This window comes from Saccopteryx leptura, chromosome 5 (assembly GCF_036850995.1).
Source record: "Saccopteryx leptura isolate mSacLep1 chromosome 5, mSacLep1_pri_phased_curated, whole genome shotgun sequence".
Classification (NCBI taxonomy): Eukaryota; Metazoa; Chordata; class Mammalia; order Chiroptera; family Emballonuridae; genus Saccopteryx; species Saccopteryx leptura.
In genome coordinates, this window is record NC_089507.1 from 40020507 (window position 1) to 40036671 (window position 16165).

The following is a 16165-nucleotide window of genomic DNA, read 5'->3' on the forward strand; positions in this document are numbered from 1 at the left end:
CCACAACTTTTGTGTATCTGGATGATGTTCTAACCAATGGAGCTATTCAGCTAGGGCTCCACATTGACTGATTGGTTTATAGAGAGAGGAAGGGTAAGAGAGAGAGAGACAGGAACCTCGATCTGTTTCTGTATGTACCCTGACCAGGGATCACACCTGCAGCCTTTGGGTATTAGCATGATGCTCTAACAAACCGAGCTTTCTGGCCAGGGCCAGGGATCAACATTTATATTTTTAAATGCCCTTTAAAGATTTTTTAAACAAATGAATGAAAAATGTTAAAGAGCTAGAATGATCAAGGGCTGATAATATTACCTATTATAATTGATGAAAATGGTAAATTTCAAATTTACTTGTTATTAAAATTATCTTGGGCCCTGGCCGGTTGGCTCAGCGGTAGAGCGTCAGCCTGACATGCAGGAGTCCCGGGTTCGACTCCTGGTCAGGGCACACAGGAGAAGCGCCCATCTGCTTCTCCACCCCTCCCCCTCTTCTTCCTCTCTGTATCTCTCTTCCCCTCCTGCAGCTGAGGCTCCATTGGAGCAAAGATGGCCCGGGCGCTGGGGATGGCTCTGTGGCTTCTGCCTCAGGCACTAGAATGGCTCTGGATGCAACAGGGCGACGCCCCCTCGTGGGCATGCCGGGTGGATCCCGGTGGGGCGCATGCGCGAGTCTGTCTGACTGCCTCCCCGTTTCTAGCTTCGGAAAAATGAAAAAAAAAAAATTATCTTGAAATCTTTTTGTTTTCTGGAGTGGTGAAAGGAATCGAAGTTACCCAACAATATTAATTTTAAAACCATTTTTTCCTGTAGATCTTTGCCGCCGTTCATTCTCAGAAGATTCTGTAAGTATTACACTGTTGTTAAACCCAAATTTTATCCTTCTGACTAATATAAATATTTAGGGGGCTTTATATAGTATTTATTGACTTTTTAGAATAAATAGTAATTCATTGAATAGGAATCTCAGTAGAAAAACTTCTTGATCAGTTATTTGAAGGCATCTCTTAGGGTGAGAAATTATACAAACATTTTTATATACCTGATAGTCATCTAACTGTAAAATAATTCTTTTATTTTGGGTTTATAACTGAGGTCTTTGAGTATGGGTCTTTTCATAGGAATTCCACTCAGGTATCTTACATAATCTAGTATTTGTGATTTCATTTCCATTTTTTTTTAAAAGAAGCACTGTTTTTTTAAGGAGAGAGAAGAGAGGAGATAATGAAGCAGATAGAGGAGATAGTGAGGCACCTCAACCAGAATCCACCCAGCAACTCCATCTAGGGCCAGTGCTCTAGTGCTGAGCTATTTTTAGTGCCTGAGGCTGAGCTGGGACCAACTGGGCTATCCTCAGCACCCCATGCCACCCTTGAACCAGTCGAGTCACTGGCTATGGGAGGGGAAGAGAGAAAAAGGAGAGATGGAGAAGGGGTGAAGCAGATGGTCACTTCTTCTGTGTACCCTGACTGGGAATCAACCCGGGACATCCATACACTGGGCCAACACTCTATCCACTGAGCCACGGGCTGGGGCTGGGCAGCACTGTCTTAAAGACAATTGTGCAGTTGTTTCATTACAGTCCTTTTAGATGTGACTTTCTCGCCAATCTCCTGCCACCTAATTAGACAGTAATTTTCTTTAAGAACTCACCTTTATAAATATTTCTAAACATTCAACATATTTTCACTGAAACAAGTCTTTTACAGTATAGTTTTTTTCTTACTATGATAATTAAGATTTATCATTTGCTTAGCAAACATAATTGGCATAATGGGAATTGGAAACCAACACATCTGACCCCTGGTCAGCATACTTTCACCAGGTGAGAGCAGGAGTGTTAGGTGTGGTAAGAGAGAATAGCCCCCTAGTCTTGAACATTTATTTTACGTGGGCATCAGTCAGCCTTCCCAGGGGAATTGAGAATATGGATTAATCTGCTTAATTACATAATTAGTTTCATGTTTTGAAGTTCTTTGTATGAAGATAATTAGTTGGGATTTTGTAAACATTTCTCTTGGTGGCAATTCCTAAATTTTAACAAACTGATTCTAGGGGGAAATTATGTCTTACTTAGGATTCTATACCTTTTGAATATTTAGATCAGTTGGTAAATATGTGGAGCAATTTGGAGAATTTACAGGAAAAATGTTTCTTCTTCTGCTTAGGATGGGACTGAGGAAGACCCACAGGCAGAACTGGCCATCATTCATGGACAGATGGCCTATATTTTGCAGCTTCAGGGTCGTACAGAGGAGGCTTTGCAACTTTACAATCAGATAATAAAACTAAAGTGAGTTATTAAAATGAAGGGTCCTTTATAGGTGAGGAGGTTTCTTTTCAAATGTTTGTTCCTTTTTGACTTGCTTATTGTTCACAGGCCAACAGATGTGGGATTGCTAGCTGTGATCGCAAATAACATCATTACCATTAACAAGGTATGGAACATCTATGGCTTTCCTCCACTTGTATTCTGTACGGACAGCATATTGCACAGCTTTGTTCTAGGATAAGTGTTGTTTTTCTATTTCCGTGACAGAGTCCAAAATTGTAGCAAATTATAATAGTGTTATTTAACTCTCATAATGATGATGATTCCACAAGGTATATTCAACTAAAATAACATTTTTGTAGTTACAGACCCTGGACTTTAAAATCTTACTGTTTTCTTAGATTATAATAATATGGAGAACCTCTATTTGTTAGAAAACTGAAGTGTTTGGACTTTTAAAGTGAGCGCATGTTTTTTATGATGCTTTCATCTAGTGAGTCTCAATGGAAGTTTTCTGTAGGTAATTTTGTTCTTTCCAGTGGTTTTAGTTTGGGGAAGGGAAGATGTGGGCAGGTTCTGTTTCTCATGTTCAGACTTGAAATTCAGGTCAGTAGAAAATAGAAATAACATTTGTGGGATTTTTGATATGCCATGTGATTTTTTTCAAGTGCCATTGTATTTCATCCTCACAATTACCTTTTTAAATGGCAGTACTGTACTTATCCAATTTATAGGAGTGTAATCTGAGGCCAAAGGAGTGATTTGTATAAGGTCACAGCTTGTAAGAGGTAGAACTTGGATTTGGATTCCAGTCGCTGACCCAGGCTTGCTCCTTCTAGTCCTTCGTGGTACCTCCCCCCTCCTATAGTGGAAATTCAGAGAGTCCCCAAAAATGGGATAATGACAGTAAGGGGGTAGTAGTTCAGGGTGGTGCAGGCCATTGACATGGTTTAGGTTTTCAAAAATTGATGCTGGCTTTTGAATCTTAGCACCAATAATTTGAAATGCCAGCGAGGACAAATTCTTCTTATCCGCTTTATAATTGTGAGGAGAGTATGGGAAATACTAAATGTTTCAGTCTTAATGTAATTAATTGTACACTGAACTTTCTTCAGTCAGCAGATATTTATTTTTATTCGAAATAGTGCGAGGCACAATAGGTAGTAAGGAGATACAGTCTTAATCATTACAGTTTTAAAATCTCATTCCAGTGTTGAAAAAAAACTGCATGTTTAAATTTCTTGCCTTTATTCTTTATAACTACAGTATTTAGTGAAAGAAAAGACATCTAGGTTGGAAAATTTGAGCTGATTCTTGAAAGAGGGGTACAGTTGGAAGGTTAAGCAACAGCATAAACAAATGAATTATGAAGAAATATATACTTATGGCCTGTGGGGGGGGGTGAGGAATGACAGAACAGAAGATAAGAGGATATATACATGCTGAATATTAAAAAAAAAAGTTAGATTGAATGATACCAGAGTATGGGAGGCCTTGAAAATTAAATTTTTGAATAGTAAGTGCCACAATAGGAAAGTTGAAGAGAGATTCTGGCTGTGGGATGCATGCTGAATTATTAAAATAGTGATATAAGAGTATCACCTAGAAATATGGTTTTTTGAGGATTGATTTATATGAAAGCCAGTTTGTTGCTACACATTAGAATAATTTTACATTGGTTTGGAGCTTCACACTCAGAAAAAGTACAATTTATTTTAGATTTATTCTTTGCCTCCTTTTATTCTTTAAACTGATAGATTTGCTTTAAAAAGCACAGTGGTATCAATTATTTGCAAATAACTATCATTTACCAAAGCTAGAATACTGTGCACATAGACACTCTGATGCTGGGCTTGTCCTTCTTAGGCTGCAGTGTGACTTAATTGTCATCCTTCCTTGAAAGGTATGTGACTTGCTATAATTTTTAACAGCCTTTCCTTAGGCAGATAATACTGTGTTTGCCCCACGTAGAAATTTTAGACATTGAGCTTCTTTGTACCTCTGCCTAGGTGAGAAGGGTCTCAAGAAAAGGAAAAACAGCTATGCTATGTTACATTAGTATTTTTTGCTAAAAATGGGTTCAACAGAGGTGTGAATATTTCTGAATTTTAATGATTTATGTTAATGACAGTATTTCAAAGAGGAATGAATTACTTTTCCTCAATTGTCTTCTGAAGGACATAATTTGTAGAAACTTTGCAAATTTAGACATCTTTGTAATCCTAATTTTCGTTTGAAGAGTTATGCTATCCCTGTGTGCTTCAAAAGATAAAAGAAAACCAAGAACCCAAGACAAACTTGGATGCATCTTAGGAGCATGGGCACCCCAACCAGGCAGATGTATTATCTTCCAAGCTCTCTTGTTTTTATATAAAATAATTAAATGGAAAAGGAATAAGGCCTTGGAGCATTAAAAGAGTTGAAGTTTGAGATTGCTATTCATGATGGATGAACTTTTCTTTGTCAGGACCAAAATGTGTTTGACTCCAAGAAGAAGGTGAAATTAACCAATGCAGAAGGAGTGGAGTTTAAGCTTTCCAAAAAACAGCTGCAAGCTATAGAATTTAACAAAGCTTTACTTGCTATGTACACAAACCAGGTAGGTAACAGCTCTCTGGTTTCCCTGGCTAACCCTTTTAGAATATGGCACCTGAGGCATAATGGATGTATCAGTGCAAACTACTTACATTTTGTCTTAAACCCACGTGTCCTTCAGAATGTCATATATAATAGATTTTATTGTTTAAGCAGTAAGTTGCATTTCTTTTTAGAGAGTGCTGTTGGTGGCTTTTAAGAGGAGGAAAACACAGTTCATTCTTGTAAATGAGGTTATTTTCTCATTGCCTTATTTCTTATTCTTCTGAATTAAAATAAAATAATTACGCATCAAGTTATAAATGATAAGGAGGTCAGTACTCACCCTAACTTGCATTAATTCTAATTGAAGTTTGATTTCATACTCTTCTAGAGCAAAGGTTTTCAGTGGAAGAGTGAGAGGCAGTAATATTTTTATTACTGTTTAGAACCGAGTCAAGTTGTTCTAAACTACTTTAGTCAGAAATACCTAAACGTTTTGTAGTTTCAAAGCAAAAGCTGCTACTTGATATATTATTTTTAAGCAAAATTCTAGAATTTAAGCATCCAAATGAATACTTGTAACTCATCCTTTCCTAATTTCCTAAATTAGAACTTAGTATAAATTCAGTAAGTAGAAATATTTTTCTTATAGGAAAAAATTGAGAATAGATGCTATAAACCACTTCTCTTACCCTAGGCAGTTTTTTACTTAGTATTTTGTTTCAGCTGGTTTCTTTCTCCCCCTTTTTTTTGGTCACTCACTTAATGCTTAATTTAATTAACCAGCTTATTATTGTGCGGGGGGAAATACTGTCATTTTAGGCAGATCAATGCCGAAAAATATCTACCAGTTTACAATCCCAAAGTCCTGAGCGTCTCCTGCCTGTGTTAATCCAAGCTGCCCAGCTCTGCCGAGAAAAGCAGCACACAAAAGCGATAGAATTGCTTCAGGTAAAGAAATTACTTGAATTTTTAATGAGATGTCAGATAGTTGCAGCCTTGTTTTATTTTCATTATGTATAAAAAGCTCATAAAGTTGATGGGAAGACTAAATAGGTAATAACCACTAGACAAATTCTTGTGTCACTTTAGTTAATTCTTGGGCTATAGCTTTGTTTTATATTAATTTGCATTAGTATCTTTTAGCCATAAACCTAAAGAATGCTTTTCATTTTGAGAGCTATTTAACTAGTTAGGTTTGTTTTAGACTTGTAATACGAGAACATTCTTAGCTCCCTTTCAGTGATGTATTCTCCGGTAAGTCCCAGTCCAACCTCAAATATATTATATAATTACAGAGATGCTGACTTGTTTTTTTTTGTTGTTGTTTTTTCCCTTGGTTTTTTTTTTTTTCCCCTGTATTTTTCTGAAGCCAGAAACGGGGAGAGACAGTCAGACTCCCGCATGCGTCCAACCGGGATCCACCCGGCACGCCCACCAGGGGGCGAAGCTCTGCCCACCAGGGGGCGTCGCTCTGTTGCGACCAGAGCCACTCTAGCGCCTGGGGCAGAGGCCGAGGAGCCATCCCCAGCGCCAGGGCCATCTTTGCTCCAGTGGAGCCTCTGCTGCGGGAGGGGAAGAGAGAGACAGAGAGGAAGGAGAGGGGGAGGGGTGGAGAAGCAGATGGGCGCTTCTCCTGTGTGCCCTGGCCGGGAATCGAACCTGGGACTTCCACACGCCAGGCCAACGCTCTACCACTGAGCCAACCGGCCAGGGCCCCCTGACTTGGTTTTTATTTTTTTATTTTTTTTTCTGACTTGGTTTTTATTAACCTCGAGAACTGTTAGATTATTTTTTAATTTCCTGAGGGTAATTACATTGGAAAGTTGGGCAGGGTAAAATTAGGACCAACCTGAGGGGCAGTTACCTGGCAGGGACCCTCAGTAGGGAGGTATCATTTATTTGAGTATTTTTTAAAAAAGAATAATTTAGTAATCTTAATTATTGTTTCTCCGTTAGTGACTTTCTGGAAACTTGACATTGTTGCACTTACTTGAGAGCGTAATTTGAAAGCACAGTGGGTGTCAGATAAAATTTTTTTGAAGTAAAACTTTGACCTAAAACCAGAAGTGTAGTATTTTAAAACAGGATTTAAATTTCTGTGTAGCTAAAATAATTGTGATTATTTTTTCCCCAATTATAAAAATTTTTAGGAGTTTTCAGATCAGCATCCAGAAAATGCAGCTGAAATTAAGCTGACCATGGCCCAGCTGAAAATTTCCCAAGGTAAATGAAGTATTTTAACTTCCTGATTAAAATACCATTTTAATGGAAACATGGTTGGAGTGATTCTGAAGTAGTTGACTATGTGTTTTAAATTTTTGCACAGTGGTGAAGCATAATTATTATTGTTTCAAACTGAAGTTAGATGGTGTGAGCCTTTCTTTGGTTATTCCTAAATTGTTAGAATGATTCTTAGTCTGTGCCTTGAAAGTCTGCAGAAACAAAGGACTTCTGTGTTCCAAAAGACCATACTTAACTCCCATTTCCTGGGTGTGTCATTTGTTGGAATGCTTATCTTTGTCACTTGGTAGTATTTGCATGAAATAGGGGTTACTTTGCATCCTACTTTTCAGAATTTCTTAGCTTAGTCCTTTATCCTTTATTTATGCTTTACTGCTTATATATGTATTTGAGGAAGAGAGACAAGGAGACTTAATGAGAACTAATGTTTTTGGATCTTACAGAAAACTGCTAGTGTTTTTTTGTGTTTTTTTTTCCTGAAGCTGGAAACAGGGAGAGACAGTCAGACTCCCGCATGTGCCCGACCGGGATCCACCCGGCACGCCCACCAGGGGGCGAAGCTCTGCCCACCAGGGGGCGATGCTCTGCCCCTCCGGGGCCTAGCTCTGCCACGACCAGAGCCACTCTAGCGCCTGGGGCAGAGGCCAAGGAGCCATCTCCAGTGCCCGGGCCATCTTTGCTCCAATGGAGCCTTGGCTGCGGGAGGGGAAGAGAGAGACAGAGAGGAAGGGGGGTGGAGAAGCAAATGGGCGCTTCTCCTATGTGCCCTGGCCGGGAATTGAACCTGGGACTTTGACACACCAGGCCGACGCTCTACCGCTGAGCCAACAGGCCAGGGCCACTGCTAGTGTTTTTGTCCATGATTTTGAACCAACCTTGAATGATTATCTAGAACTGTGTTGACCCTATTTGGTAGCCACTATCAGCATGAAGCTATTTCTTTCTTTTTTTCTTTTAAATATTTATTTTATTGATTTTAGAGCGAGGTAGGGAGAAGGAGGGAGAAACAGGAACATCAATCTGTTCCTGTAAGTGCCCTTGACTGGGGATAGAACCAGCAACCTCTGCGCTTTGGGATGATGCTAACCAACCGAGCTATCTAGCCAGGGCTGCGTGTAGCTATTTTATGTTAAATGAAATTTAAAATTCAGTTTCTCCATTGTGCTGCCATATTTCACAAGCTTCGTAGCCCCATGTGGCTGGTTGGACAGAATAAGATACAGAATGTGTCCATCATCACAGGAAGTTCTGCCCGACAGCTCTGGTGTCAAGTTTGTGTTCTCAGTGGGGATGATAATTGGCTAGGGGAGATTCGGAAACAGTATTGGATATTATGATGGCTACAGTGAGGGGGAGGAGGGGAGGGTGGGATGGCTGGCAATTAGGGGGAAAGACAAGGCTCCTTAATGGGGTAGTAATGAAAAAAAACCAAGGTTGAGAAACAGTACTGGTCACCCTGATCTCTGTTCTCAGATTTGTTTACTTTTTTGTTTCTTTTTCCTTTTCCCACCTCTCTTTCTTTTTCTTGCTCTCTTTGTCTTCTTTCCTTATTAAGTTCTCAGGATTTTTTTCCCCCAAGGATTCTTTATAATACTAAAATTACTGAGAGAGAATCTATCATGGTTTTTGTTTGTTTTATTCTTAAAGACTTTGAAAGGTTTAGTTATTTAGGTTTGCAGCAAATAGAATTTCAGAACTTAAATATCTTAGGAAAGTTTCCATTGCATTCATATCTTCAGTAACATATTTCAAGGCCTGTAGGGCAGGACTCCTACCTTTAAGTTACAAAGGAAAAATAGAATCAGCAGAGGGGGAGTTGGGAGATGCCTTTTCTGTTATCTCACATTATCTTTCTTTGTGGGTATAATCAAGATACATTGTTTCTTTAAGACTCAATTTTCTTATCTGTAAAATGAATAAATAGAATATATTCTTCCCAAGATTCCAAAGCTTGAGCATTCAGAGATATTACCAAATATGACTCTTAAATTTCTTGTCTTTTTTTCTTTTATAATATGCTTTCTTCATGATGCTAATTTTGTCTTTTAATTTCTTAAGGTAATATTTCCAAAGCATGTCTAATCTTGAGAAGCATAGAGGAGTTAAAGCATAAACCAGGCATGGTGAGTTTATAACTAAAATCTTATAAGACTGAAAAGGTAATGTAATTAATAATCATTGGTATGTTTGATTTCTTTTTGTATTCAATTTTAATTTCTACTTATTTCTTTCTATATTCATAATAGTTAAAATATAGTGACAATTACTTTCTGGTATAAATTCCATTTCATTTTATGCTCTGTTTGCACTAGTCTATTATTTAGTCAGATGTACCAAGCACTGTTTAGGTCTTGCATTAATTACCACTGAGAGCCAGTCTTTTTTTAAATTTTTTTTAATTTTTCCTTTTACAGAGACAGAGAGAGAGAGTCAGAGAGAGGAATAGACAGGGACAGACAGACAGGAACGGAGAGATGAGAAGCATCAATCACTAGTTTTTCGTTGTGCGTTGCAACACCTTTGTTCATTGATTGCTTTCTCTTATGTGCTTGACCGCGAGCCTTCAGCAGACCGAGTAACCCCTTGCTTGAGCCAGTGACTTTGGGCTCAAGCTGGTGAGCTTTTTGCTCAAACCAGATGAGCCCACGCTCAAGCTTGCGACCTCGGGGGTCTCGAACCTGGGTCTTCCTCATCTCAGTCCGACGCTTTACCCACTGCGCCACCACCTGGTCAGGCGAGAGCCAGTCTAAATACCTGAAGGTCCTTAGGGAATTCCTTAGCCTCAATTATTTTATGACCTCAGTGTTATTTCTTTACGGTAAAATAATTTAGTAACAGTGGCCAGTAAATTTAGTTTATAGTTCTCTGATTATTCTAGCATCACAAGTTTAGATCACTAATATAGCAATGAAAGCATCTATTTTGAAATAGAGACTAATTCAAGGACTGTGTTATTCATGCCTGTATTTTCTAACGGAGCTGATTTACAATCAAATTTAGGATATAGCTAAAAAGAAAATGTTTCTAATATTTAATATCTAGCTTTCTGCTATCTTTCCAGAAATTTATTCATTTCATTTAGGTTGTTGTATTTATTGGCATAGAAGTTGTTCAGATGCCTGACCAGGAGGTGGCGCAGTGGATAGAGCATCGGACTGGGATGCAGAGGACCCAGGCTTGAGACCCTGAGGTCGCCAGCTTGAGCGCAGGCTCATCTGGTTTGAGCAAAAAGCTCAGCAGCTTGGACCCAAGGTCGCTGACTTGAGCAAGGGGTTACTCAGTCTACTGTAGCCCCTCGGTCAAGGCACATATGAGAAAGCAATCAATGAACAACTAAGGTGTCACATCGTAAAATTAATGGTTGATGCTTCTCATCTCTCTCTGTTCCTGTCTGTCTGTCCCTATCTATCCCTCTCTCTACTCTCTCTCTGTCCCTGTAAAAAAAAAGTTCAGATATTCCCAGTTTATCTTGTATCTGTAGAACCTTTTGTTTCTGATGCTGGTTTTTTCATGTCTTCTCTTTTTCTGATCAGTCTCACCAGAGGTTTATCAGTTTTATTGATATTTCTCAAAATTCTAGCTTTTTCTTTCTGTCCTCATCGTGGAAGTTGAGCCACGCTAGTGTGTGTACCTCACTGGTCATTGGATCCCAGCAATGTCTTATATAAACTAATTTTCTAAGTGCTTGTCCTCAACCTCTGTACTTACCTTGTGGACTGGTGGCTGCCTGTGAATTGACACTGCATTAGAGGAAAGATGTATTTTATAGATGATTTTATATCTAGAAAACAATGGTATTGTTTGTGGTATTTCCTATTATTATACTCCATAATACAGTAATTTTTATGATGGATTAGATGCTGGTGGAGAGAGCCTAGCACCGCACCTTTACTTGCTATTTCTTCAATGTTTTTCATTTTCAAAGAGCTTATTCTGGGAGAGAAGGAGGAATTTTAATCACTAATTTATACCTTTGGCTGGGTAGGTATCTGCGTTAGTGACCATGTACAGTAACGAGGAAGATATTGACAGCGCCATTGAGGTCTTCACTCAAGCTATCCAGTGGTATCAAAACCATCAGGTAAATAAATAGAGTAAAAGGTTGTAAGGACATGTTTTTACATAAAAATAAAAAGCTGCACTGCTAAACTCAAAATTTAGGAGAATTAAAACATTCCAACTCACTTTTTAAAAGGTGGAATGCTATTACTACCATTTTCTATTTTTTAAGTACACCAGATAAATTATCAAAAGTAAGAAATGGCTGCAAAATGGAAAAAGAAAAAGCTCAGTTGTTTTCTGAGCCTCTTGTGTGTGTGTGTGTGTGTGTGTGTGTGTGTGTGTGTGTGTGTGTGTGTTTGGGTGTGTGATTTCAAGGAATATGAATAATAGTATATGATTGCATATAAGAGAACTCATCTTTAGTGGCTAGAGAGCCTATGGATGGTAGTGATTGGTAGAACAGTAGAAGAGTTGACCCTTGAACAACATGGGTTTGATCTGCACAAGTCCTTTTATATGCAGATTTTTCCCCAGTAGGTATTATAAATGTATTTTATATTCTGATGATTGTCTTAATAACATTTTCTTTTCTCTAGCTAGCTTTATTGTAAGAATATAGTATATAATGCCTATAACATACAAATCTGTGTTGGTAGACTGTTTAGGTTATTAGTAAGGCTTCATGAAGGTCAGCAGTAAGCTATCAGTAGTTTAGTTTTTAGGAAGTTGAAGTTTATACTCAGATTTTCAACTGTGCTGGGAGTTGGTACTTCTAACTCCCCTGTTGTTCAAGGGTTAACTATACATGGAATAATTTTATATCATGTTTCCCTCTAATAGGAACATCTCTAATTTTTCCAGTATTGGTCTATGCATAGGCAATACCCAACCTAGGCGGCATTTAAACCATTAGCACTGTTAGCAAGGGAGATCGCTAATTCTGGAAACTATTAAGTTAATGTTTGAGAACTGCAGTGACATATATTTGATTATGGAATTATATCTGGTAGCTGATCTAAATGGAGGTGGGTTGTGTTCTACATTCACGAATTACTCATCACTTGTACTAATTTGTCTACCCCTCTCCCTGTTGGTACGCGCAAATTTGTTAACGATTTTTCATGCATTCTGTAAAATTGAAGATGAGGAATTTCATCGATAGGTCCCTTTTGAATATAACTTACTTCATTGACTTGCTGATATTTAGCTTAAACTTTTTTTTCTCTGTTTATTCAAACTGTAGCCCAAATCTCCTGCTCATTTGTCCTTGATCAGAGAAGCTGCAAACTTCAAACTAAAATATGGGCGGAAGAAGGAGGCAATTAGTGACCTTGAGCAGCTGTGGAAGTAAGCTGTTTCCTGATATGAGGGAATTATTGTGCTTGTCAGTGCTATTTTCTTCAGTTTTATATTGTTGAGTAACTTTGTTATTTCTTCTTTTAGACAAAATCCAAAAGATATTCACACGCTGGCGCAGCTTATTTCTGCTTACTCACTTGTAGATCCTGAGAAGGCGAAAGCGTATCCTTGTGATTGTCCCAAGCAGCTCCCAAGTAGCATACTAGATCTCTTCAGTACCTGTGTGACCAGGACTTTTGTTGTAAATTTTAACAAATAAAACCCCTTTCTGTTACAAGCAAAAATTAGAATTTATTGATCAATGTGACTACAAAATGCACTGATAGATCCAACTTGGGATACAGGTTGATCCACAAGCAAAAATGAAGCCCATACGTATAGCTTAGTACCTCTCCAGGTTCGAATACAACAGCAAAAAAAAAAAAAAAAAAATTCTATATGAATAGTAGTACATGATTCTGAAATGTTCTGATCGAACTGTCTTAGGTCCTGCCCGTCACAAACAATAAATAAGAGGAACCGGTGCTTGGATTGGCTGAGTTCCGTCACGTGTACTAGTCTAGTGTGGTGTGTTCCCTGAACCGAGGTGGGGGGTGGGCGCAAAGCGGCTGCAACTCAAAACCTTTGCAGCCTGACCTGTGGTGGCACAGCGGATAAAGCGTCGACCTGGAAAACCTTTGCAGCTTTTGTTAAGCCACCACCTGGGAGTATGTCACTGGGTTAAGGACTAGATGGTTAGATTATGACTCAAGTATTCCTTTCACAGTATATGATAAATAATTGACCTTATAACTGACTGATTTGCTGTTCTATTGAAGCTTTAAGATTTATTCTTTTTTTGCTTTTGGTAAAGGGCATCACAGGAAGACAGGGTTTCTCTATTGGCATAGATATATTGCTAGACATATATATGTGTATATACTGTGTTCCTGAACTCCTGTTCTATCCCAGTCTTAGTAAACACTTGCCCTCATCAGATAGTATGTCTCTAAAAGTAGATGTTGAAGCTCTTGAAAATTCTCCTGGTGCTACATACATTCGGAAGAAGGGCGGAAAAGTTGCTGGAGATAGTCAACCAAAGGAGCAAGGGTAATGCTTTTCGTTGTAACGTTTACTGATGCTGATTTTAAATTACATAAAGAATAAACATAGATTCTTATAAAAATTCCATGTAAATAAGGTTTAAAAGTCCCCTTCTCCTTTTTCTGTTCTTTTTTTCTGTGTCTTAACTCCTCTTTCCTCCCCCCCTCCCTGGCCCAGAATTACCTTCTGGCATTTAGTTTGTATCCTTCCAGATCTTTTTCTTTGTATACTGCTCACAAAAATTAAAGGATATTTCAAAATAAATATGAAGCAATAAGAAAAAGAAGAATTTGATTTTTTTTTATTAAACAAGAACATCAGAAAAGCAAACAAGTCAAAGAAAGTTGCTTGATTATGCAAAATAGATGCAAAACCTCTTATTGGTGAAAATGCACTATACAAAAGGCTGAAAGTACTGGAGTATCTGCACGTTCCCTAATTTTGGTGACTTAGAAATATTTTCTTAGATTGGATTATTTTTGTTTTATACAGAAATGGGATTCTTTTGTACTTGCTGTTTTTAAACTTGCTTTCTGTCATTTAGTAAGTCCTGGAGATTTTTCCATGTTCTAAAGGTAGACATATGCTATTTATGCATGGGCTTCATGTGCCATACTCTAACCTGGAAATTATTGATACACATTGAGTATATAATTATGTAACTATAAACCAAAGTTTTGATAAGCTTTATTTTGCTGATTTGGCAAAAAGGTTAGCCAGCTTCATTACCTTACATGAAGTCAAATTTCAATTTGTTTCTTACTCTTCTACATTGCCATCAGAAACAGCAAAGACCTATCGTAAATGTGTATGATTCAGTTTTTGACTCAGGATGAATAGAGAATGGAAGAGATATAACACTTCCTTCTTAAGATTTTATTTATTGATTTTAGAGAGAGGAGGAGGTAGGTGGGAAGCATCAACTTGTAGTAGTTGTTTCTCTCTTGTGCCTTGACCTGGCAAGCCCAGGGATTCGAACTGGTGACCTCAGCATTCCAGTAGAGATATAACACTTCATTTTGTGGCTTTCTTAGTTTTTCACTATTTTCTCTTTTTCTGAATACCTTTTGAAATCTAAATATTTTTCCAATTTTAAAACAGTATCAGCACCAAGTATATGACTAACTTCATTATGAACTCTGTTTGTTATAAAAGTATTATCATTCTCATAATAGAATTTAAAAACTTAAATAAGAAATTGGAATCTCAGACCCTGGCCTGTGGCTTAGTGGATAGAGCATTGAGCTGGCATATGGACATCTCAGGTTTGATTCTCAGTCAGGGCACGCAGGAGAAGTGACCACCTGCTTCTCTTCCCCCTCCCCTCTCTCCGTCTTCCCCTCCTGCAGCCAGCAGCTTGACTGGTTCAAGCATTGCCCCAGACACTAGAGATAGCTTGGTTCTCCAGCATCAGCCACAGATGGGGTTGCCAGGTGGATCCTAGTTGGGGCACATGCGGAAGTCTGCCTCACTGTCTTCCCTCCTCTCACCTAAAAAAGACAGAAATAAAGAAATTGGAGTCTCAGAGATATGGCATTATTCCATTCGATCATATTCTGATTTTAAGCCTTATAGAAAGCCCCAGGATGAAAGAAATCGAAGCCAGATTTTAAAGGGCTTTTCAAATAATGCCTATTTACATGTTTTCAATATTTTTAGCCCTCTTCCAAAACAGGTTTGGCTAATGAGTAAGAACATACAGTTCATTTGTAATACTGTACAATAACTGAGATGTACATTGAGTTTTAAGCTTTTAAATTTCAGCACAATATTTGATTACACATTTTGTGTGTGTGTGAGAGAGAGAGAGGGACAGATAGGGACAGACAGACAGGAAGGGAGAGAGATGAGAAGCATCAATTCTTCGTTGGGGCACCTTAGTTGTTCATTGATTGCTTTTTCATATGTGCCTTGACCAGGGGGTTACAGCAGACCAAGTGACCCCTTGCTCAAGCCAGTGACCTTGCGCTCAAGCTGGCAACCGCAGGGATTCAAACCTGGGTCCTCCATGTCCCAGTTTGACGCTCTATCCACTGTGCCACCGCCTCGTCAGGCTCATTATACATTATTAATGTCTTTTATTTATGCTAACTTTTAGATGCAAAGGTTTAGTTTCTTTCCAAGATGTACTATGTTGACAAAATATAGATAATGATTTGCTCTCAAAAAAACTTGAGTCCAGCAGAAGGAAATGTATGTAAGCAGTAATTGTAATAAAGATTGCGTGTGCTCTGATTGTACAGCGCACTCGACGGTACACTAGAGGGAATAGTTCTTCCTGGGGACACTGGGCGGTTAGGAAGCACTTCATGTAGGAGGTTACTGACTCTTAAAGAAGATGAAGAAGATGAGGTAGGCAAAGTGTGAGCAAAGGCAAAAACTATAAGAAATGGCAGAGACTGGGAAATGGCAGGTACAACTGTGGAGTAGGATTTGTCAGAAGACAATGCAGTCTGGGAGTGAGACACTGTGTGTTGCATTTCTTATTCAGGGTTCCCTGAAAGAACTTTCACAATTGAATGACTTGATAGAATGAATTTTTGGCAGAAATTCTTGCTGTCTCATCTTTTTAGCTCACTGTTTCATGGTTCGAGGCATATCATGTATGAATATGTACAGATTTTTAATG

General features: G+C 38.4%; 2 protein-coding genes across 2 annotated transcripts in view; one reads left to right on the forward strand and one right to left on the reverse strand.

The window, feature by feature from the left end:
* Positions 1-16165, reverse strand: part of AASDH (aminoadipate-semialdehyde dehydrogenase) — a 178359-nt gene that overhangs the window by 125949 nt on the left and 36245 nt on the right. The window lies entirely within an intron of this gene.
* The window catches only part of SRP72 (signal recognition particle 72), a 31697-nt gene that overhangs the window by 9270 nt on the left and 6262 nt on the right, over positions 1-16165 (forward strand). Inside the window, exons 6-16 of the mRNA XM_066385573.1 lie at positions 813-844; positions 2168-2292; positions 2380-2437; positions 4739-4870; positions 5671-5799; positions 7002-7074; positions 9151-9215; positions 11078-11173; positions 12338-12441; positions 12538-12615; positions 13405-13542. Of these exons, the coding sequence (XP_066241670.1) occupies positions 813-844; positions 2168-2292; positions 2380-2437; positions 4739-4870; positions 5671-5799; positions 7002-7074; positions 9151-9215; positions 11078-11173; positions 12338-12441; positions 12538-12615; positions 13405-13542 (1030 nt within the window). The remainder of the gene's footprint in view (positions 1-812; positions 845-2167; positions 2293-2379; positions 2438-4738; positions 4871-5670; positions 5800-7001; positions 7075-9150; positions 9216-11077; positions 11174-12337; positions 12442-12537; positions 12616-13404; positions 13543-16165) is intronic.